Source organism: Macrosteles quadrilineatus, unplaced genomic scaffold (assembly GCF_028750875.1).
Source record: "Macrosteles quadrilineatus isolate MER2022 unplaced genomic scaffold, UCM_ALF_1.0 Scaffold_4__1_contigs__length_99947679, whole genome shotgun sequence".
NCBI classification, from domain to species: domain Eukaryota; kingdom Metazoa; phylum Arthropoda; class Insecta; order Hemiptera; family Cicadellidae; genus Macrosteles; species Macrosteles quadrilineatus.
Window position 1 is genome coordinate 91,108,959 of NW_026542597.1, and position 23,179 is coordinate 91,132,137.

General features: G+C 36.3%; 1 protein-coding gene across 1 annotated transcript; it reads left to right on the forward strand.

Moving 5' to 3' along the window:
* The first annotated feature begins 468 nt into the window (after nt 1-468).
* LOC128992115 (40S ribosomal protein S23) lies at nt 469-7,115 on the forward strand. The gene is made up of 4 exons (XM_054415534.1): nt 469-569; nt 2,989-3,148; nt 4,339-4,523; nt 6,984-7,115. The coding sequence occupies exons 1-4, from the start codon at nt 566-568 to the stop codon at nt 7,064-7,066; spliced, it is 432 nt and encodes a 143-aa protein (XP_054271509.1). The 5' UTR covers nt 469-565; the 3' UTR covers nt 7,067-7,115.
* Nucleotides 7,116-23,179: the final 16,064 nt, after the last annotated feature.

Genomic DNA, 23,179 nt, shown 5'->3' on the forward strand with positions numbered 1-23,179 from the left:
TAAAACATTATCAGATGTATCTTATTTGCCACCATGTTAACTCAGAGTGACCGTAATCCATTCTTTCATGTTGATAGATTTTTGTGCGTTACCATAACGATCTTGAACTCCCCCGATCTTTGTAACGCAAAGCCGAACCCCTCCCCAACCTTAAGCGTTACATAATATGGGAGAATGTTTTATCAATGATAATATGTGGACGGCCCCTACTTTTGGATGATCACGTAGCTTACAAAAAACCCCGTACGACGCTCATTTCCTCTTTTGTCTATAGTCTCTTTTTAAATACCAAACAAAAAATGAATAAATCAATCATTGTATTTTATATTCATAGTATAAGCGTCGATTTTGCCAAAAGCATTCAGTTATTACACTTGTTATACATTTAAAGCCATATAATTAAATCAGTGTACAATTAGTTCCTGTTTGATTTCCTTCCTCTGTGTGAATTACCTGGCTGGCAAGGCATTGGACTTTTTTTATTCGGTTCCGGTGCTTCCTTCCTCATCGGCTGCGGCTCTTTCTTTACGCGTTTCTATTACACGGCCACGTTTATTTTAACAAAATGGGTAAGTAACTGAGATGCAATTATTAAGATAGTAGACGGGTTTTTACATATACGTAACTTGACATGTACACCGAACACGTTATTGTTTAGGCTAGTAGTTTTTATTGTCTCATTTCAGTAGGTTATTTGCGATCGTTTCCACATGTGTTAGTCCATAGCCCAGGCTGTATAGGCTAGTACATCTAGGCCTAAAGATTCCTGATGGGTTGACACTTTTCACCGGCCAAGTAGGGTACCAAAAAACGGCGGGTAGACTTTATAGTTTACACCCCACATTCGCTATTACTTATACATTAGGCTAACTAGGTCCCTACCAGTTGTTTATAAAATGAAACTAGGCCTAGGCTAATCTAATCTAACCTAAAGCACAGGTCAAATTAGGCTAGTATCCGTGGCAAATTGAGAGAAGCCGTTACTGTCAGCTTAATGTGACCACAGAATTTGCAGCTTGCACTGCCAGCCGACGAGTAAGTTATTTGTCAGCGGCTGGTGAAGTCGGACTTGTTCAACTAGTAGCGAGGCAGCAGTGACTTAGAGGTAACGTGGTCACTTGGTTACGCCAGCCACCAGTGTAGTCTGACCACCTCTAGAAGCGTGCCATCGGCAACCACAAGTAATTCTCCACTTTGTTTTAGCCTACACAAGCAATGGGTTATGAGCCGCCCAAGGAGACATGGTGTCAACAACTGAGCTTTAAACTAGGCAGAGGATACACGTCCGGTAACCAGACGTGGATTAGACGTACGGCAATTACTGTCATAACCTAACCTAACCAACCAAACTTGCTGATAATGAAAAAATCGAATTAGGATAAAATTCTTTCTCTATAAAAAAATTATAAATGCCAAAAATTCTAATAAAAGATGTACAGTTAAGAATAAATGGTATTCAGTGCAAAATCTTCAACAAAAAGATAAAGTTACCAATGGGATTCGAACCCTGGACCTCTTGCATATCAGCCGAGCACCTTATCCACTACACCACGACCACCGATGGCTGAACATTGTATTATTGTGGTAAAGGCGTTCCAGGCTCCCGCAACCCCATGACGTCATTGCCGTACGCCTTATCCACGCCCGGTTACCGGACGCGTATCCTCTATGTTTAAACTAAGCGACTAAAAGTAACTTAGTAATTTGTAGCGCTGAAATGACTGAGCTGAAGTGGTCGTGGAAATAGGTTATTTATTTCTTAAATTTATTCCAAAACTAAACTTGTGGGTGCTTGTACAGTAACTTTAGGTTGTTTCTTCAAAGATGTAGGTAGGGAACGTCAGAGAATCAGCTCATAGCCTAAAGAGTTGCTGCAAAACCTCATTTTTCTTACACATTCTTACACTTTATAATCACTTAAGTTCGTTATGAGGTGCCACGGGCGCTGATCACTAGCGGCTGACAAGCAGCCTAGTGTGACCCGTACAAAAGTTGCTGCTTGGTGGTGCTGAGCTTAGTGTGACCCGTACAAAAGTTGCTGCTTGGTGGTGCTGAGCTTAGTGTGTCCCGTGCTTAACCTAACATGCTGTATACTTAAATGTGGGGTATAAATTAAAGTGTAGGCCTAGAAAAAACGGCTGAACTGAGTGGAATAAATGGTTAATTTCTGATTAACTTCTTGTCTAATTGGTTGTGGTTCTGTTGTAATCTCATATTGGTGTGAATCTGGCAATAGGCTAACTTAGCAATAAGTAGTGCGCACGCATTTATAAAACTATTATTGGCCATTTTACAAACAAAAAAAAAAACTTGTCACGCACCGTAATACCTAAATAGTCATATAACCCTTTGAGTGCTTTAAAACGAGCCAAAAGTGCCAACGTCCGGCTGACCGGACGTTTCGTAATGATCGAACAGTTGTCATAACAACCGAATGGATACTCGGATTCTTTTAACCCATATATTAACATTGAGTCGAAAGTTACTAGATGCGATAGGCCTACATCGATTTTCGTTGGTCGAAATATCGAAAATTCGATTTTTACGAAATTTTAACCTAAAAATCGCCAGATCGCGCTCGGCATTTTTAGCGCGACCTTTTATTTCTCGCCTGGCACTCTAAGGGATAATGAAGCACATGATGTTCACGCACACGACAGTACTCTAGTCGCAGTTTCTGGGCGCGCGGACCCTTGTGTACTAACCCCACGCCTAAGCCATGAAGACAGCGTTGAGGCGCTGAGCAACACCTGAGCCTGGCCGTGTGGGCCAGATGTTTTTGGAAATGAGCAATACTTAAACACTCCCCTCTACACCCCCTGCCATATCGTGGCCGCGCGCCCAGACTAGCTGCGACTACTTTAGGCTACAGTATCTAGGTCAAGTAAACCCATGATATTAGTGGTAGGAATACCATAAATGATTATTAGATAAGGGATGTATGTAAGTATGTTTAAAAGATTTTTTACAAGCCATTGTAACTTGCAGGTAAGCCCCGTGGTTTGCGCACTGCACGTAAGCATGTGAACCACCGACGTGAACAACGATGGGCAGACAAGGACTACAAGAAGGCTCACTTGGGCACGAGATGGAAGGCTAACCCCTTCGGTGGAGCTTCACACGCCAAGGGAATCGTTCTTGAGAAAGTGTATGTGTTTTTGTTTTTGCTTGCAGTTTTTTTTTTTTTTTTTTATATATATATTAATTATGAGGTTTTGAAAAAGCAGTCATCTAGACACCTAGAATTCTTGGTCCACTCCTATTCATAAATATTGAGTGATTAATCTGAATTGCTTGTTATACGTACTGTATGTTAATATGTAAAAAAGCAATTATTAATCGGCTGATCACTGTACGATTGATAGCTACTATCCTTGTGAGGTGGCTTCACAAGAGTTGTCTAAGCGCTTGTAGGCCTATTTTTGTAAAAAAAAACAAGTGTTTTTTACTGAAGTCCTCGTATCTCTGAGAACCGATTTGACCTCATTTCATTCTACAAAATCCGTTGCGTTGGAAACTGTTCCCCATGTTTTGTTGGAATGTTGGAGTTGCTTAGCAAATCTGTGTTTCACCTCTTGTGACTCAGAGTTCCTGGAGTTATGTTCAGTATGACCATATCTCATGGTTTCTTTGTTTTCTGTCATCACTTTACGTAGCCTACTTTTGATAGTCTAAGTAAGAAGGGTTTGGTTTTGGTTTATTCCATTAATCCAAATAGTATGTTTAAATTTAAGTTTTATCGATGTCACATGCGGATGCTTAACATAGATATTATGTTGATCACAGAAATATCACAGGAACATGTGCACTAAATAAAGAGTCAACTTTGTTATGAATACACCAACAACAAACCTAGTTCAGGTAAACAAATTGATGAAATTAAAATTGAAACCAAAAACACTACTATTTTTAGTCGTAAATGCCATCTAGACCTATTGCTTCTTTCGATTACAACATCGTATTTGTCTTCCGAGATCATGGTGACACTGAGCTTTTTTTCAATTTAATAACACAGGCCTAACTTTGTTTTTATTTCCCAACAAGTGGTTCAGATTAGTGGGACTCTTGGTGAATAGACTGATGGTTACATCTTTAAAATTTCCAATTTATAATAGTTATAAATTTTCCTAAACACACCCACATTTTGCTGGTTAAGATGGTTATTTTTCTTCATTTTACCTTGAAGGAGACTTTGTTTCATTTACTCTCACAAGTACACATAACTATAAATAAAAAATAACACACTTAACATAAAAATGTAAGTTTGAATCAACAATTATACAATTTTACCTTTAATCAATCAACTATTATCTATACTTATTTGCCATGTAATTTCAGTGGAGTTGAAGCCAAGCAGCCTAACTCCGCTATCCGTAAGTGTGTGCGAGTGCAGCTCATCAAGAACGGAAAGAAGATTACGGCATTCGTCCCCAGAGACGGTTGCCTGAACTACATCGAGGAAAACGATGAGGTCTTGGTTGCAGGATTCGGTCGTAAGGGTCACGCCGTCGGTGACATTCCCGGTAAGAGAGTGTATAAGTCTTGCATCATTTTATATATAGGCTATACACAATTGTCGCATGCCATATTAACTCATCATACTATAGTCTGTCTAAAATAATTGTGCGGTTGAAATTCAACATACGATCACCCTATCATGAGAAATCTCCCTGTCATGAGAAATCTCCCACTCATTTACTGTACCCTTTTCTACACTGAAATCCCCCTAACAATCATCTGTTTTATATTGCAGACAGTGTTTTAAGAAGAGTTTGTTTATCTATATAATTAATACGCTACATGAAACTTTGTCGGTTGAACTCCTCCGCCATTTCTTAGCCGATTTTATCCATTGACGTCTCATTGGAAAGAGCGTGTCGCGTAGATTTGCAAACTGGCCTTACATTTTTGAAAAAGTCCCTTGGGCTCTGCCCCAGTGGCTTTGAAAGTTCCCATGTTATCCTTATGAAGAACATAATTGTTTACATTTTGATCAGCTGTATAATTTAACTGCTGTTATTTATTTTTCAATTCAATGAAACACATTGAGTACGTTTATTTACTATTTGAGTTTGTTTAAACATAACCCCCAAGACGAATCGTGTTAGTATGGTTATATCTTAAATTTGTATTTATCGTTGTTTTGTGTCGCTATGACGGATTGTGTTAGCATGATTGTAACTTAAATTTGTGCATTTATCGTTGTTTTGCATAGCTATAATTTGTTTATTTGTTGCTTTTTTTTTCTTTTAAATGCCTCCGACGCGACGACAACGAAACATAGACAGGAGGCGTAATCATGATAGCTACCGCAGCTACAGAACAGTGGCGCGTAATAGGTTTAGTAGTATATTTGTCAGCACCTGACCCTGGCCCAACACTATCCCAAAACGGCTTTCCGTTCTCAATTGGCCATCTATCAATGACCTGTGTTGTCATCTATCAATGACCTGTGTTGCCTGTACAGCAAGGTATTTTGAGAAAGAGAAACCCGGCCGGAATGGTTTAGGTTTATCAATAACGAAGATAAACTTGGCCTGAGTTAGCCTACACACCGGTAATCTTTGAGTTGACTCTTTTAAACTCATTGTAAATATGACTGTTATTCGTTTTGAACTTTGCAATTGCTCGAATTCGAGCAACATGTACACTAGTTATGATTAAACTACCACAGAATAAAGCTAGAAGATTTATTTTTATTGTGTTTTTAGTTTGGGTTGTAGGCCTAATATCATGACACCTATTGGCCATTTCTAATTAAACACTAATCAACTAAACTCAGACTAAATAATATTAACCCTCCCAGTGTTACTTGACGAAAATTCGACAAGCAGCACACTTTGTGTAGTGTTACTTGTCGATTTTTCGACACGCAGACATCGTTTACGGCGAAGGCTCTATGACTGACTGAATCGGATTGAACTGGATCGAGTTAGGTATCGTTCTTTCTGTAATATTCTAAGCTTTCTCCAGAGGTCTGTCTCTAAGCGCTATTCATTTTAGTTCCGAAAATAATTTGTAATCCTCATAAAATTTAGAACAAAGTGGCTATTTTCAAATATTTATAGGCCTATAATTTATACAATTTCATTGAGCGCGAACTTATTTTTTTTTTTGAAAATTTTCGAAATTATATTTTTTTTACCTAAAAATTTTTTTTTTTTAAATGTTCCTTATGTTTTATATATAATATTGAAGCCCATGATTTTCCAAACAAAATGGTATATAGAACATTAGAATTAACATTGTTTTAAGCTTCTCAGATCCGTTTTAATAAAACCTTGCAAATGCGCCAAAAATAGGTGGACATTAAGGCCTAAACTATGGACACTTGGAGGGTTAAACTACACAAAATACCATCAGAATAATCACAATGTTATTTAAACCACTAAATGTAAACAAAGTAACACCTGTTGTAAAATTATGAACAGTGAACCAGCTGTAGGCTAATATGTGGGGGTGGCAGGGGCCAGGGAGAAAACAGGGGAGAACAAATTTGTCCTTCAACCGCACATTAAATTCAGACAGAGTATATATATTTAGGCTAATTACAAAATTGCAACTGAAACAATGCTACAAAAATAACCAACAGTTTTGCTTAACTGATGTACATCTCACATTTTAAACTTGTATTCCTGCTTTTTGAAATCCAAAGCTGATTAATTGCACTACACCCATATGGCTCTACCAAGGTTACAGAAAACAAAGTTTGGTCGGAGCAGTTTTCAAACTTGGGTCATCACTCATTAGCTTGGTTTAAAGTAAACAAACTTGTCAAATTCTATAAAAATGTATCCATAAACAAGGTAACTATAACAGTTTACTCATAGAATGAAGTGTATAAATTTAAAATAATTTTTTTAATACTTTTCCAATTTAGTAGGGTATAACAGCTGTTTTATAAGTAGGCAATTTTCGTAGGAATTTTTTCTCACATGACGTTTACAGCTTAAACTAAAACATTGTACATGTGAATGTTACAGGCGTCCGATTCAAGGTCGTGAAGGTGGCCAACGTATCTCTTCTGGCTCTGTACAAAGAAAAGAAGGAAAGACCAAGATCATAAGTTTTTGTTACTTTTTAAAATATGAACCAATAAAAAAAGTAAAATTTTATTTTTGTTCTTATTTAAACCCTGAATACCTGGGGACCGAACCATGGCTCGGTGTTGTTTATTTCCATTTTAAAAGCAATATAAAGGAAACTCATGATTTAGTTATAACTAATTTTAGCTTTTATTTTTTAAGTTTCAGTGGATTTTCAATTAACTATGATGGAATTTTAACCCGGCAATTTACAACACATTAATTTATTTTACAGTTGATAGTAAAAATGACTTGTTTATCCTATCAGGATTCACACTTTCTGGAAAGTCAGGGAATTAGTTTTGGCTTTAAGCTTAAAAAAAATACTGCGATGACAAAAAAAAACTAAAGTGGAGTCTGTCCACTCAAAAAATTATCAAAAACTATAAAAAAACTGTATATGTACCGTACTTGTATATTTTTATGCAATTCTGTGAGGTTAAATTTCTAAGCAATGTGTTCTCAGTTTTGGCATCAAATTACCAATTTGCTGTCAGACAGTCTGCTGGGTGAGGGAAACCAGACATTTATTTAACACTAGCAGAGTACCCGTCCATCGTACGGGGTTGGCAAATAAGTATAAAATACTTATTGCGGTTATACTCGATCTTTCCTTTTGCAATGTGAGAAGACACGGTTTAAGAAAATTTGCTGCCTCAAATTTACGGTATGCTATAGTATTATACATCTACCATAGCCATAATGTTCTACCACTTCACCTACACCATAGAGAAAGATAGATTATTAAAAATTCACAAATTATTCATGAAATTAAAAACAACCATACTGTAAACAATCCTACTTTGACAGTTCTCATTGCGTATCACAGTGTTTTGTTGCTGCTTAGTTCAAATTAGCTGATTTCATAAAAAAATGAAAAAAATAATAGTGCTGCACCCTGATGGTGAATCTTATAAATTTTTAATTGCATATCATAAAACCAACTCTTTAAGTTGAAACAGCGGGTTAAATTCTTTAATTCCCTTTAAATATGAATATGAATACTTGTAAGGTTAACATGGGGAACTGCAGAGCCACTGGGGCGGAGCCCGAAAGGATTTTTGAGATAAGAATATGCCTATATCTTAATCGGGAATGTGAGCTATCATCATGCCAAATTTCAGCCCTATCCGACCAGTATTTTTCACGTTTACTTGTCACATACATCCAAACTTTCTCATTTATAATATTAGTAGGATACTAAATAATAACATAGGCCACTAAATTTTAATCAAAACCGCAATTTTTAAGAAAATTGATTATTCTGTTATTTTTTTTATAAATCATTGAAAAAAAACCAAAATTTAAAAAAAAAGTAAAAAAATATCTGTTGATACCACGGATTATTAGTGCCTACATACCAAATTTCATGCAAATCGGATCACTGGTGTGGTGTGGTCTGTAGCTCCTGTACACATCCGCACATACAGACAGACATCACTTTTTTGGTCCATAGGGCCCAAAACGGATATCAACTCAAAACGCGAAAATGTTAACAAAAACAATACTTTTCCCATACTATGGTATTATATTAGGAGAAAGTAAAAATTAATAATAGTGCTGCACCCTGTTGGTTGAGCTTGTAACTTTTTAATGCTATCATAGAACAAACATGTTTAGCTGAAAGAAAAAATTCTTTAACTCCTTTTAATATGAATACTCATAAGAATAACACAAAATGTTGAACCCCCCTGGGGCATAGCTCTATAGGATTTTCACAACTTTGATATGCCTATGTGTTTCTCAAGACTATCCAGTACCTCTCTGAATAATGTCAGCTCAATCGGCCCAATAGTTTTCACTGATGGAACTTCAGAGCTATACACAAAAATCCATACTTTCACTTTTAAAGATATAGATTAGGATGCCACATTTTAATTAAACCAATACTATATAAGCTATGCCACATTTTAATTAAACCAATGCTGTATAAGCTATGCCACATTTTAATTAAAAGCAATATAAGCTGTGCCACATTTCTACGATTATAAGTTATGAAAAAAATTCCATTTCCCATTATTCTATGCCACATTTTCAGATTAAACAAGTTGAACAAATTCTCAATTATAAGCTATGCCATTATAAGGTATGACACCCAACCTGAGTCAGAGCTCTCCATTCTTGCTTGAAACAATGAAACAATAAAGTAAAGTCATGATAAAACATACTCTGTGGTTGGTTGGTCTATGGGTAAAGTAAACCAGCATGGACATGAATAATGGAGTGAAGTGAAGTGAAGGAGGTAGGGAAGTGAAACATGAATTTGATTCAATGTTGATGCTGAAAAATATTCCCAATACAGGTAGCTAGCAAGTAAAGAGCACCAGAGAGACTTTACCTGATTAATTAGAGGTAAGTTAAGATAAATTTATTATTTTGGAAACAGATCATAAAAGCGTTGACTTGTAAGCTATCAACAGTCAAAGATAAAAATAACTTAAGTTATGCCAAACTGTACAGGTTTGTTGATTGTGCAACATAGACGTGTTGTGAACCATAATTCAGGCCTTAAAGCTATTGGTTGTAATATTAATAAAATATACACTTTTTAAAGCATAGTATGAGTACATGATACACATATACACTCAACTCTGGTTTTATATTAGGTATGAGTGAGTAGTATCAGATAAAATTACATGCCAGTGCTTGCAAATGGGTTTGTGTTTGTAAGTTAAAGATTTGCCAAGACATTCCTAAAGTCATCTGGAGGTAAGTGGGAAAGTGTTTTTCACCACACTATGATGTTTTTAGCTGTTTTACATACGTTAATTGGTGGCTGGAAGTTACGATTTGCTGGCCATTCCAGCTGTCATCATCTTTGGGGACCGAGCAGGTTTTTACATCCCTAGGGCCACAAAATCAGCTGCTCGCTTACTTTCTTAAAACATGAATGCATATTAAATACACAATCAGTATTCATAGCATTGCAATAGAATTGTTTTATGGTCACCGCTGCCGCTGCCTAGCAACTATTTATTATTATTCTTGCTGATTCCTCAAATTATTTCTTCACACAACCTTAAAGTTGTATAGTTGTGTTGACTATCTTTGTACATCATTATTGTGCTGAATAGTGGTAATAGGGTATAGTGTGGTGAAAAATAGCGGTCGTACCACGGACCGAAATGGTTTTGCAGCTATCGATCGTTTTAAGTTCTCGACTTTGTCTCGAATTAAAAAAACTATATCGAGCCGGCAAAACCTCATTTTCGGCCCTAGGTAGAGAATATTATTAGGACAGGCATTATTGAGCATTTTTTTTGTCAACCCTCATATCACTCTTCCTATGTTGCTCTCGCTCTGATTTGTATTTCTAGATTGTAAATCCTGCAATAACTGTCAAAGTAGTTTGTTTATAATGTACCTGCTTGCTGCTAAATGTATAACTGTTATCTTCTCAATTGTAAAATGCCTGAACTAATTTAAGTCTATATCGTAAACTGGGTTATGCCGTTAATAAACGAACTGAATTGAATCAGCAATTTTAAGTAACGAGTGCTAGTCAGCTTAAATGCACCTTGCATGTAGTAATTTAAAGAAGACTCACAGGCTAGAGCAAGGCCACACTAAAAAACAGGCCGTAATGCTCGTCAAACATAACGTCACGATAGAAGACGGCAATGACGTAATTAAGGTTATATTTTTGTTTTCGATGAAAAGATTAAAACAAGCAGCTGATCACAAACGGCAAACATTACGTCATTGCTAGAGCCATAGACTAACCTCAAGTAGACATCTCATCCCATTTTAAATTTTGATGCTTGTTTTTTGTGTCTGTTGGCACTGAGCGTTAGTGTTGATGAAATTTTGTTTATATTATTTTAGGGTTAATTTCATGATTTGTGGTTTACTGTTTGGTTATATAATTACGGTACGAGCTATTGTTTATGATTAGATGTTTTTATTTGGTTAAACGAGGTTTTAAATGGCTGAAATAACTAGAAACAAATTGTAAACAAAAAATGACCTCTATTGTGCACTGGACATAACTAACGATAAAATTGGCTTCAGCAGTTCCATAAAGATGAGAAATCTACTAAGGGAGTATGTTTTTTTTTTATCTGGGCTATAGAGCCTTATAGTTAAACATCAAGTGAGCTCCTAGCATGAAATTGCAGTCCTGCTAGATGAATTATGAGGTTTATCAACAAAATATAATTTATCGCAATGAAAACTTTACAAAAAAGAGTATAACAATCAGAATTCAACCATTAATTTTAAACTAAAAAACATTTGGAATACCAGCTCCATCTTCAAATTCCCTCGCTGACCGCTATTTCTTTCTTGTTAATCTCAGAAACATACTTTTTGCCCTTAAAACTGTACAAATTGTTCTTGATCGTATCTAAATTACCAAACTGTATGGTTTTTTTCCATTTTCTGATAATTTTTCAGCCATAACCCTTAAAAACATTTGGAATTCATTCCCGAAATTCCATCAACACTTGGGACAAAAGTCGTTGAACATTGTAACCATTTAAATTAATAATTGCCACAGTTTCCCAACATGATCACTGGCCATGATCATAAAACATATTCATGGTATTTTAGGAGCTCCTTTCCATGAGGGATACCACAATTGTTACATTTAAACATTGGTTTTGCAAATAAAGTTCTGCAGGCACTAAGGAAAGTCCATAACTCAGGAATTGAGTTGAACTTTGTCCGCCCCACTCCTTCCCCCTTTGAAACATGTTCATAGCAGAAAACCTGCAAACTAGACTGAAGTTGTGCATGAAGCAGGAACAGTGTGGAAATTTCCAGAACTAAATTGACGACGGTTGATGTGGTTTAAAGTTAAAAGTTAGCCATTTTGGAGTCAGCAAGCCTAGAAGAAGTGTCAGCAATTGCAAGCTTTCTACTTTGGATCATTCTTTCCCTCCTGACCACCTTTAGGGATTTATTGGCAGAGGTGAGAATATTTGTAAATACTTTAATTTGATTCTTAACCGATTTTGAAATCATATGAATTATTAAATTCAACTATTAAAATATATTTCAGTGTAACTTGTTCATGATGAAATCTTGGCTAGACATGCAGTGTAGGAGGCTTTGGAATATCTTAAGAATTATTATTTAATATTGTTACCTTTAATTTTAAAGTGATTTAGTCTGATAAATATTGTAGTTGATGTAGAATTCACAAATTATATGGTATTTTTGATCCGTACAATTTATTTCTTAGTAACAGTGGAAAATTTTGCCAACTAAAACCTGTTTTGAGGATGAAACATGAAAGCTGGTAACTGATTACTTAAAATCCTTTAATTTGCCTCTTTATTCAAAATGTTAACGATTATGTTGTAGTATACTGTAAATATAAATGTTTAATAATCATGTTCCTGTAATATAGCTGTTGTTGTATTTGTATAAAACTCTCAATCCATATTTTCACATAGACCAGCACACTCACTATGGCTGAATTACATTAGAAGCAATTAATTATAGAAGTTGCCACATTTTAAAATGCTCAATTGCATTTTCTTATTAATAGTGCTGTATATAGTTTGATCCAAAATATTGTTTTATTATGTGTTTTAATGAAAAGACAACTAAATTAAGTGTTCAAGGTTATCAGTGAATTTTGAGTCTGACATAATGATGAATTAATTTAGCAAATTTATAACTGTAACACAAAGTGAATTATTTTGTAAAGATTTACATAAACGTTCCAAAGTCTCACCAATGTATGTCAAAGTGTGTAAGTATGTATGTAACTGTTTAATAGGGTAAGATGTGTTATTATTAATTGTCGAAAGTGTTAACATTAGAGTTTATCATTTCCATGATTGTACATGAACTTATTTGAATATATTAGCAGCTAGTGAGTCTAAACTTAAATTAAAGCAACCTATGATAAATTTTGGGTGCTAATTTAGAGAGTGAATCATATTCTAGTAGTGAAGGGGTCCATAGAAGAACTAATTGCATTATTTTGAATCAATATCTTGAATTATAGTTCATGGACTTTGTAATTTAACTTATATCTTAAACTCAAACTCACTTGAACTGATTTAAATATATTTAGCGTTTCACTTTTGTCATTGTATGTAAATATCATGTTTAGGGTAGGTTATGTGAAAATTTATATGCCTAAATGAAGGAGACTTTATAACATTCATGAACTTTATTCAATTTAGTGAAGATTTGTTGAGTTATTCATGTTTGGGACATGGTGTACTACCAGCAAAAATTAACTAGGAACATGACTACTATATTATTAGACCTGAGTACTAGTATGTGTATGGGTTTTGCACAGGGAATTTTTGGACCCTAGTGATTACTTGGTGCTACCTACCTCCCCTGATGTGGTCTTCGGTGCTAGACTGTTGAGTTTCTGGTTCAGTTCTACCTTTTGGGACATCTACTTACCGTGTTGGACTACTTCTCTGGACATTGGTGTTCACTCGTCAACCTGTGGGTGTACCGTGCTCCGCCTAACCGTCGCAGACTTAACCAACGCACTCAAACCACAGATAGGACAATTTCATTTTCACTCTTTTGTATTATATGTATATATTTAGATGATTTAAATTAACTTGCTATTGCTTTTGTACATTTTCAGGGATTATTCTAATTAGTTTTAAGTGGGAATTCTATGTTTATTGCCATTAGTTAGTGTCGGCCGACAAGTAAGGTATAATTCAGTGGATTTACTCTTGCAAATATTGAATATTGAATATTAAAGGGCAATTGTTGTTGAAATATCATTCTTTACTTCAACATTAAATAATTTTGTGGTGATTGAAAATTCTAGTTATCATTCAGATCACCTGGTGTGTGCCCTATCTTGATTATATAAAACAGTTATAGTATTTTTGAATATTTTGAATACAATTTGAATTTAGATTTATAAGATTTATTTGAATTTTGAATTTAAACTTGGAAACCACATTTATTTAAAACATTTTATTTGAACTTGCCCTATTATCTACTTTTAACTTCTGGAATTAGTCAGAGAGTATTTTGCATCAACATTCTTATCTGAGTAAAAGATAAGCAGATATCTTAAGCCATATTATCAAGATAAATTTTTGTAATATTTTAGTAATTAATATCACTTGGTAGATTTTGCTGAAAAGTGTGTTTAGCCAAGGACTTAACTTAATTAACTATAGGGTTTAGCCTCTGCCATTCCTTTCAGTATTTTGTTTTTCGAAATTATTTTAAATTTTCCTTTTCCTTGGAACATTTCCTAGTTTGGATCCCAGGAAGTTTAAAAACTAGGTGGCGCCCCTTTTCATGAAGAATTATTGAATTATTGATTAAGGATAAACACTCTGTGTATAATATTCATCGACCCACCCCAGACTGAGCAATCCGAGGCCAGAGTGTCACAAATGGCGCCCAACGTGGGGCCTGAGCAATTTATGTGTTTGTATTTGGCAATACTGTTTGTTTAGTACTATTGGTCTACAAGAAGAAAAAAAAATTGGACTCTGGACTTTGAAAATTCTTGGCTAATATCATCACTGGTTTTATTATTTATAGTTGTTTGGTATATATTTATCTGAAATTATTTGTTAATTTGGGACAACAGAAGCAACAGGGAAACATTTTGTGGTTCTGAATGGGATATTTAGCCTTAGTTTAATTTGGTGGCGAATGAGCATTGGAGTCTCATTGTTTAATCTTGTGTCAGCTATAAACATGACTGCTTATCATTTAAGAGCAACGGAAGTAGAATATGAGCTAAGGATTAGGAATGTCTCAACAGAGGGTAAGGCTGCAGACAACAGGAAAAAACTGTCACACTGCTTTAGATCAAATATAGAAGTGGTGGCGGCTTGTGTCAATTCTCTGGATGCCGAGTTGGAATTTGAGATTTGCAACGAGAAATTACAAGATTTGTCGTCACTTGTTGAAAATTATGAGGGGACTTTTAAGGATAATGAGTATCAAAGAATTGTTGCTAGACTCTGGCACTTGTACTCCAGAGTTGAGAGGATTCCTTTGGCTGCTTCAGTGGACTCAGATAAGGAAGAAATTAAAACAGATTTAATGACTCGGACTAGGAAACTTATAGATGAATTCAAAGGGCCTGATCCAACAGCTGCACTAGGTGGGAACTCTAATGAAACTGAGTTGAACAAACCAGATGGTCCTGTGGTCCTAAATGAGATGGAATTGAAGACAAGTTTGGGAATAAATGAAGGAAACAATCTCAAACCTCCGACAGGGAGTTCGCCTCATAATTTAGGTTCTCGGGAGCAGTTCACTTTTGACAAAAAGATTGGATCCTTGACTTCAAATTTAGATAAGGGAAAGAATAACTCCAGTGAAGAAGACAGTTGTAATTTGTACAAAACTGGATTCGTTCCTGTCTATAAATGGGGCCTTCAGTTTTCCAACAGTTCCGGCCAGAGTATTGGTAGCTTCTTGCAGCGTGTTGAAGAACTACGTCGAGCCAGGGGGCTAACTGAAGTACAACTGTTTAAGTCAGCAGTGGATCTATTTTCTGGGAGTGCCTTGATTTGGTACAGATCTACAGTGGGAAGAATCACAAGTTGGGCAGAGCTTTGTCAGGAGATGAAAGAGGTCTTCCAAACCCCGGACTATGATGACATGTTATCACAAGAAATTATGAATCGCAGACAAGGGGACCAAGAAACAATCGACTTGTACATCGCTTCAATGGAAGGACTCTACAGCCGCTTATCCATGCCTACGGGAGAAGAGATTCGTTTGAAGCAAATGCTTAAAAATCTTAATCGCTATCTTCAAGAAAAGTTGTGTTTATTCCCAATAGTCTCCATAAGCCAACTGAGAACCCTGGGAAGGAAAGCAGAGTTAGGTCGTCTTAGGGCAGCCAACAGTCAGTCCATGTCTAGCTCCGCTTCAATACTAGAGCCTGATCTTGCATATAGGAAGTCCACAGTAGTCAAACAACGAGTAGCAGAAGTATCCCACCCAAGAAATCCACAGAAGTTTTCAAAAATGAAATGTTGGAATTGTTCTGAAGAAGGACATAGTCAATATAGCTGTAGTAAACCTAGAACTGTGTTTTGTTATGGCTGCGGGGCTAAAAATGTCAAAAAGACCGTGTGTACCTTTTGCAGTCCAAAAAACGCCCGAGTCGGGGAGCCAGCTCTCAAATAAACGCTGTCTCCCCAAACAATGATAAGGCAGTGCCAACCAAGGATACATGTTCCAAGCCAGCTAGGGTTGACTTTGTTATTGAATCTGTAGGGGATGATTCTCGCCCATATTTAGATGTCAGAGTTTTTGGTCGCAAAATACGTGCTCTGTTAGATTCTGGTGCATCTCGCACCATTTTAGGTAAAGATGGAGATTGGATTTTTAATGGTTTTCCAGGAAAACTTCATGTTGCTAGTAATACCTTTGTAGAAACTGCAGATTCGAAGAAGCATGCTATAGCTGGAATAGTAGTTCTACCAATTACACTCAAAGGACAGACCAAGTACCTGGATGTATTCTATGTGCCTACCCTTAGCCATAATTTACTTTTGGGAATAGATTTCTGGGAGAAGTTCCATATAGTAGCAGATCTTCATCATAGAAGATGGGAATTTTCAAATGTAATGTCAACATCTTATTGTAGCTCAGTTAGTAGTGGGATTCAGGGTGAAGATCATCTTTCTCCAGATCAAAAAACTCAGCTGAACAAGTTAATCGACCAGTATTTCAGTGTGCCTCAACCAGCATTAGGGAGAACTGACAAGGTGTTTCACACTATCAACACAGGAGATGCACCTGCGGTGAAACAAAGATACTATCCAATGTCACCCGCCCGCCAAAAGATGGTCAGTGATGAGTTGGACAAGATGCTGCAATTGGGTGTGGTAGAACCATCAAACAGCGACTGGTCATCCCCAATTTTGCTAGTTGATAAACCAGATGGGTCTAAAAGAGTTTGTGTGAATTTCAAAAAATTGAATTCCGTCTCAAAGAAGGATGCTTATCCTCTTCCACAAGTAACGACTATTTTGGACAGGTTACGTGATGCTCGCTACCTATCTAGCTTAGACATTAAGAGTGCGTTCTGGCAGATTCCCTTAGACAACTCCAGTCGAGAAAAAACAGCTTTCACGGTTCCTGGTCGCGGCCTATTCCATTTTGTTACTATGCCAATGGGACTGAGTAATGCCCCTGCAACCTGGCAAAGGTTTGTTGATAATGTCCTAGGTGCGGACTTAGAACCATATTGTTTTGTGTATCTAGATGATATAATTGCTATCACCCCTACTTTTGAGAAACACATTGAGGTTTTGTCTGAAATTTTGAAGAGAATCCGAGAGGCTAAGGTTACGCTGAACAAGGAAAAGTGCAAATTCTGCCGCCCAGAGCTTAAATATCTTGGATATATAGTCAGCGAAAAGGGACTTAGGGTGGACCCAGAGAAAGTAAAGGCCATCATTGACCTACCAGTGCCCAAAAACCAAAAGGAGGTACGCCAGTTCTGTGGTACTGCCTCTTGGTATAGGCGGTTTATCCCAGATTTCGCTTCCCGTCTTTATCCCCTCACTTCGCTACTGAAGAAGCGAGCTAAATTTGTTTGGACTGAGGCGGCCCAGAGTGCCTTCTTGGACATCAGATCTTGTCTAGTCACATCACCGATTTTGTCTTGTCCTGATTTTACTAAGCCCTTTGTCATATCCTGTGATGCCTCTGCAGTGGGCGTAGGTGCTGTTTTGAGCCAAGAGACTGAGACCGGAGAGGTTGTGGTGGCTTATGCTAGTCGGACTCTAAGCAAGCAAGAGCAAAATTATTCCGCCACTGAACGAGAGTGCTTGGCTGTTATTTGGTCAGTCGAGCGCTTCCGACCCTATGTAGAAGGTACCAAGTTTAAAGTGATAACAGATCACTACAGCTTGTTATGGTTGTTCAACCTACGAGATCCACAAGGCAGACTGGCTAGGTGGGCCTTGAGGCTTCAGCCTTATGATTTCGATCTGATACATCGCAAGGGAAAAGAGAACGTGGTTCCTGATTTGCTATCAAGATCAGCAGCAGTGGAGCCAGACAACAATTTTCATTGTGATGTGGTTGTGCCTGTAGAGGTCAAAGATAAATGGTATGTTAGGATGATCAACAACGTTAGATCTGAAGGCCAAAAATATCTACAATGGAGAGTCAGAGATCACCAACTGTGGAGGAAAGTCAATGACAGCGTAGGCCTTTCAGAAGAAGACGATCTTCAGTCATGGAAATTGGTACTACCCAAAGATACTCGAGCTTCAGCGTTGGAGGAATGCCATGATCATCCTACAGCAGGACACCCCGGGATCTTCAAGACCTACAAAAGACTCCAATTGAAGTATTACTGGCCCAAAATGAAAGCGGATGCTGCCAATTATGTTTCTCGGTGTAAAGTATGTCAAACTATTAAGTATGATCAAAATTTGCCAGCTGGATTGATGGGTGAGCGACGTGGGATTGATGAACCTTGGAAAATGGTTGCTGCCGACCTTATGGGTCCGTTCCCCAGATCCACTAAAGGATTTAAATATATTTTGGTCATGACTGATACCTTCACAAAATATTCAGTTCTGGTGCCTCTTAGGGCAGCCACAGCAAGGGCTGTAGCGCAACATCTCGAAGAAGATATATTTTTGGTATATGGAGTACCCAAATATTTAGTCTTTGATAATGGATCAGAGTTTACTGGGGCTCCAGTGAAGAATTTGGCAACAAGCTACAGATGTAAGATTCTATACACTCCAAGTAGACACCCCCAATCAAATCCTACAGAAAGGGTAAACCGGAATGTGATCACCATGTTGCGTGCCTATGTGGGAGACAACCACAGGGAGTGGGACAAACATTTGGCTCAAATAGGATACGCACTGAGAACCGGCGTCCATGAGGTTACGGGATTTTCACCGGCATATCTTAATTTTGGACGTGAGCTATCTGCTTCAGGAGATGGGGTAGATCTGAATTGTGATCAAATTCCACTGATTGAGGATTGTGGGAAATACGGCAGAAGACTTCAAGAGCTTCAAGACATCTACAAGGACATCAAGGATAGAATGATCAGAGCACATGAGAAGAATAGTCAACGTTACAATCTTCGAAGAAGACCTCAGGAATTCAAAGTTGATGACCTGGTACTGAAGAGGAACTTCGCTCAGTCAAATGCTGCTGCAGGATTCTCGGCTAAACTGACTCCTAGATTCGTTGGACCATTCAGAATTGAGAAGAAAGTTTCAAATCTGGTATACAGCCTGGAAGATCTTCATGGAAGAAGTGCAGGAAATTGGCATGTCAATGATTTGAAGAGATACGTCAACTGATTCTGGATGTTATGACTTCAGTCTTCACATTTTTGAGAAATTTTAGGAAAATTTCTTTAGGCGGGGGAGTGTTGTAACCATTTAAATTAATAATTGCCACAGTTTCCCAACATGATCACTGGCCATGATCATAAAACATATTCATGGTATTTTAGGAGCTCCTTTCCATGAGGGATACCACAATTGTTACATTTAAACATTGGTTTTGCAAATAAAGTTCTGCAGGCACTAAGGAAAGTCCATAACTCAGGAATTGAGTTGAACTTTGTCCGCCCCACTCCTTCCCCCTTTGAAACATGTTCATAGCAGAAAACCTGCAAACTAGACTGAAGTTGTGCATGAAGCAGGAACAGTGTGGAAATTTCCAGAACTAAATTGACGACGGTTGATGTGGTTTAAAGTTAAAAGTTAGCCATTTTGGAGTCAGCAAGCCTAGAAGAAGTGTCAGCAATTGCAAGCTTTCTACTTTGGATCATTCTTTCCCTCCTGACCACCTTTAGGGATTTATTGGCAGAGGTGAGAATATTTGTAAATACTTTAATTTGATTCTTAACCGATTTTGAAATCATATGAATTATTAAATTCAACTATTAAAATATATTTCAGTGTAACTTGTTCATGATGAAATCTTGGCTAGACATGCAGTGTAGGAGGCTTTGGAATATCTTAAGAATTATTATTTAATATTGTTACCTTTAATTTTAAAGTGATTTAGTCTGATAAATATTGTAGTTGATGTAGAATTCACAAATTATATGGTATTTTTGATCCGTACAATTTATTTCTTAGTAACAGTGGAAAATTTTGCCAACTAAAACCTGTTTTGAGGATGAAACATGAAAGCTGGTAACTGATTACTTAAAATCCTTTAATTTGCCTCTTTATTCAAAATGTTAACGATTATGTTGTAGTATACTGTAAATATAAATGTTTAATAATCATGTTCCTGTAATATAGCTGTTGTTGTATTTGTATAAAACTCTCAATCCATATTTTCACATAGACCAGCACACTCACTATGGCTGAATTACATTAGAAGCAATTAATTATAGAAGTTGCCACATTTTAAAATGCTCAATTGCATTTTCTTATTAATAGTGCTGTATATAGTTTGATCCAAAATATTGTTTTATTATGTGTTTTAATGAAAAGACAACTAAATTAAGTGTTCAAGGTTATCAGTGAATTTTGAGTCTGACATAATGATGAATTAATTTAGCAAATTTATAACTGTAACACAAAGTGAATTATTTTGTAAAGATTTACATAAACGTTCCAAAGTCTCACCAATGTATGTCAAAGTGTGTAAGTATGTATGTAACTGTTTAATAGGGTAAGATGTGTTATTATTAATTGTCGAAAGTGTTAACATTAGAGTTTATCATTTCCATGATTGTACATGAACTTATTTGAATATATTAGCAGCTAGTGAGTCTAAACTTAAATTAAAGCAACCTATGATAAATTTTGGGTGCTAATTTAGAGAGTGAATCATATTCTAGTAGTGAAGGGGTCCATAGAAGAACTAATTGCATTATTTTGAATCAATATCTTGAATTATAGTTCATGGACTTTGTAATTTAACTTATATCTTAAACTCAAACTCACTTGAACTGATTTAAATATATTTAGCGTTTCACTTTTGTCATTGTATGTAAATATCATGTTTAGGGTAGGTTATGTGAAAATTTATATGCCTAAATGAAGGAGACTTTATAACATTCATGAACTTTATTCAATTTAGTGAAGATTTGTTGAGTTATTCATGTTTGGGACATGGTGTACTACCAGCAAAAATTAACTAGGAACATGACTACTATATTATTAGACCTGAGTACTAGTATGTGTATGGGTTTTGCACAGGGAATTTTTGGACCCTAGTGATTACTTGGTGCTACCTACCTCCCCTGATGTGGTCTTCGGTGCTAGACTGTTGAGTTTCTGGTTCAGTTCTACCTTTTGGGACATCTACTTACCGTGTTGGACTACTTCTCTGGACATTGGTGTTCACTCGTCAACCTGTGGGTGTACCGTGCTCCGCCTAACCGTCGCAGACTTAACCAACGCACTCAAACCACAGATAGGACAATTTCATTTTCACTCTTTTGTATTATATGTATATATTTAGATGATTTAAATTAACTTGCTATTGCTTTTGTACATTTTCAGGGATTATTCTAATTAGTTTTAAGTGGGAATTCTATGTTTATTGCCATTAGTTAGTGTCGGCCGACAAGTAAGGTATAATTCAGTGGATTTACTCTTGCAAATATTGAATATTGAATATTAAAGGGCAATTGTTGTTGAAATATCATTCTTTACTTCAACATTAAATAATTTTGTGGTGATTGAAAATTCTAGTTATCATTCAGATCACCTGGTGTGTGCCCTATCTTGATTATACCGGGTGTTTCTAAATGAATAGCTGGGTTTTAACGCTTTATAACTTTTATACTATTAAACTTACCACCACAAAATACGCATCAAATGAAAAACCAACTCAAAGAGTTTATGCCTTCCAAAGAAACATTATTTAACAAAATCGATCCAACAGAACTGTAGATTTAATTGTACAAAGTTAAAAAGTAATCTCCAACTTTTTTTCACCACTAGAAATTCGGAGGTTGCTTGACGTTTTTGCAAATAACTTTTAAATGGTGAGGAAATCGACCAATGTGGAAGGTAATATTCCGAAAGAGAATAAAATTTCCTACAATCTACTATTATGCATTTTTTGAAAATACTCAAGAAAGGTACCAAAAATTGCCTCAAAATGAAAAAATTGAAAATCCCTGTCTTCAATGTAGACAATAAACATAGCAAACATTAAATTTCACACTTTTTTATTTTAAGCCAAATTTAGGCTACATTTATTGAGTATTTTCCTGAAATGCATAGTAGTAGATTGTAGGAAATTTTATTTTCTTTCGGAATATTACCTTCCACATTGGTCGATTTCCTCACCATTTAAAAGTTATTTGCAAAAACGTCAAGCAACCTCCGAATTTCTAGTGGTGAAAAAAAGTTGGAGATTACTTTTTAACTTTGTACAATTAAATATACAGTTCTGTTGGATCGATTTTGTTAAATAATGTGTCCTTGGAAGGCATAAACTCTTTGAGTTGCTTTTTTATTTGATGCGTATTTCAGGGGTGCCCATCCCCCCCTAGACTCATGACGCACCCCCCCCCCCAATTGAGCAACAGCCCCCCCCCATAAATGATGTACACAACAAATGAGAAACATTATTCTTCCGCCCAGCACTATTTGTAAAACTATAAAAGAAGTTTTATAATTTTTTTTAGATATTTAAAATTCTCAAACCCAGTTAATCTATATCAATAAAGTTATAGTTTCGTCTGTACATTGCTCAGAATTATACATTTTGGGTTATTTATGTTTTATACATTGAAGAAGTTGAAACATGTCTTATCTCCATTTATGTCCGTCTGTCACGGCCCAGAAGGCATTTTATGCAGCCTACTCATGGCCTACTCTGAAGAAAACTAGAGTACCGATTATGATTCTAATGGTTTAATTGTATCCACAGGATGGGCGAGAGAGTCCTTATAGCCATTAAAATATGGCCTCACTATTTTGGAAATAAAATAACGGACGATCAAAAGTACAATTTTGTGTGATTTTTCTAGTTTATTTTCTCCATGTTTACTACATACGTCATTAATTTATGAAATACTAATAATGTGTTAAGAGAACACGTCATATATGAAATTACAAACAGCTGTTTTGATAAACATAAACAACATACCAACATAAAGATTCCTTTTCCTAGCTGTCACTGATATGTTTACATAAATAATGTTCTTTAAGAATACT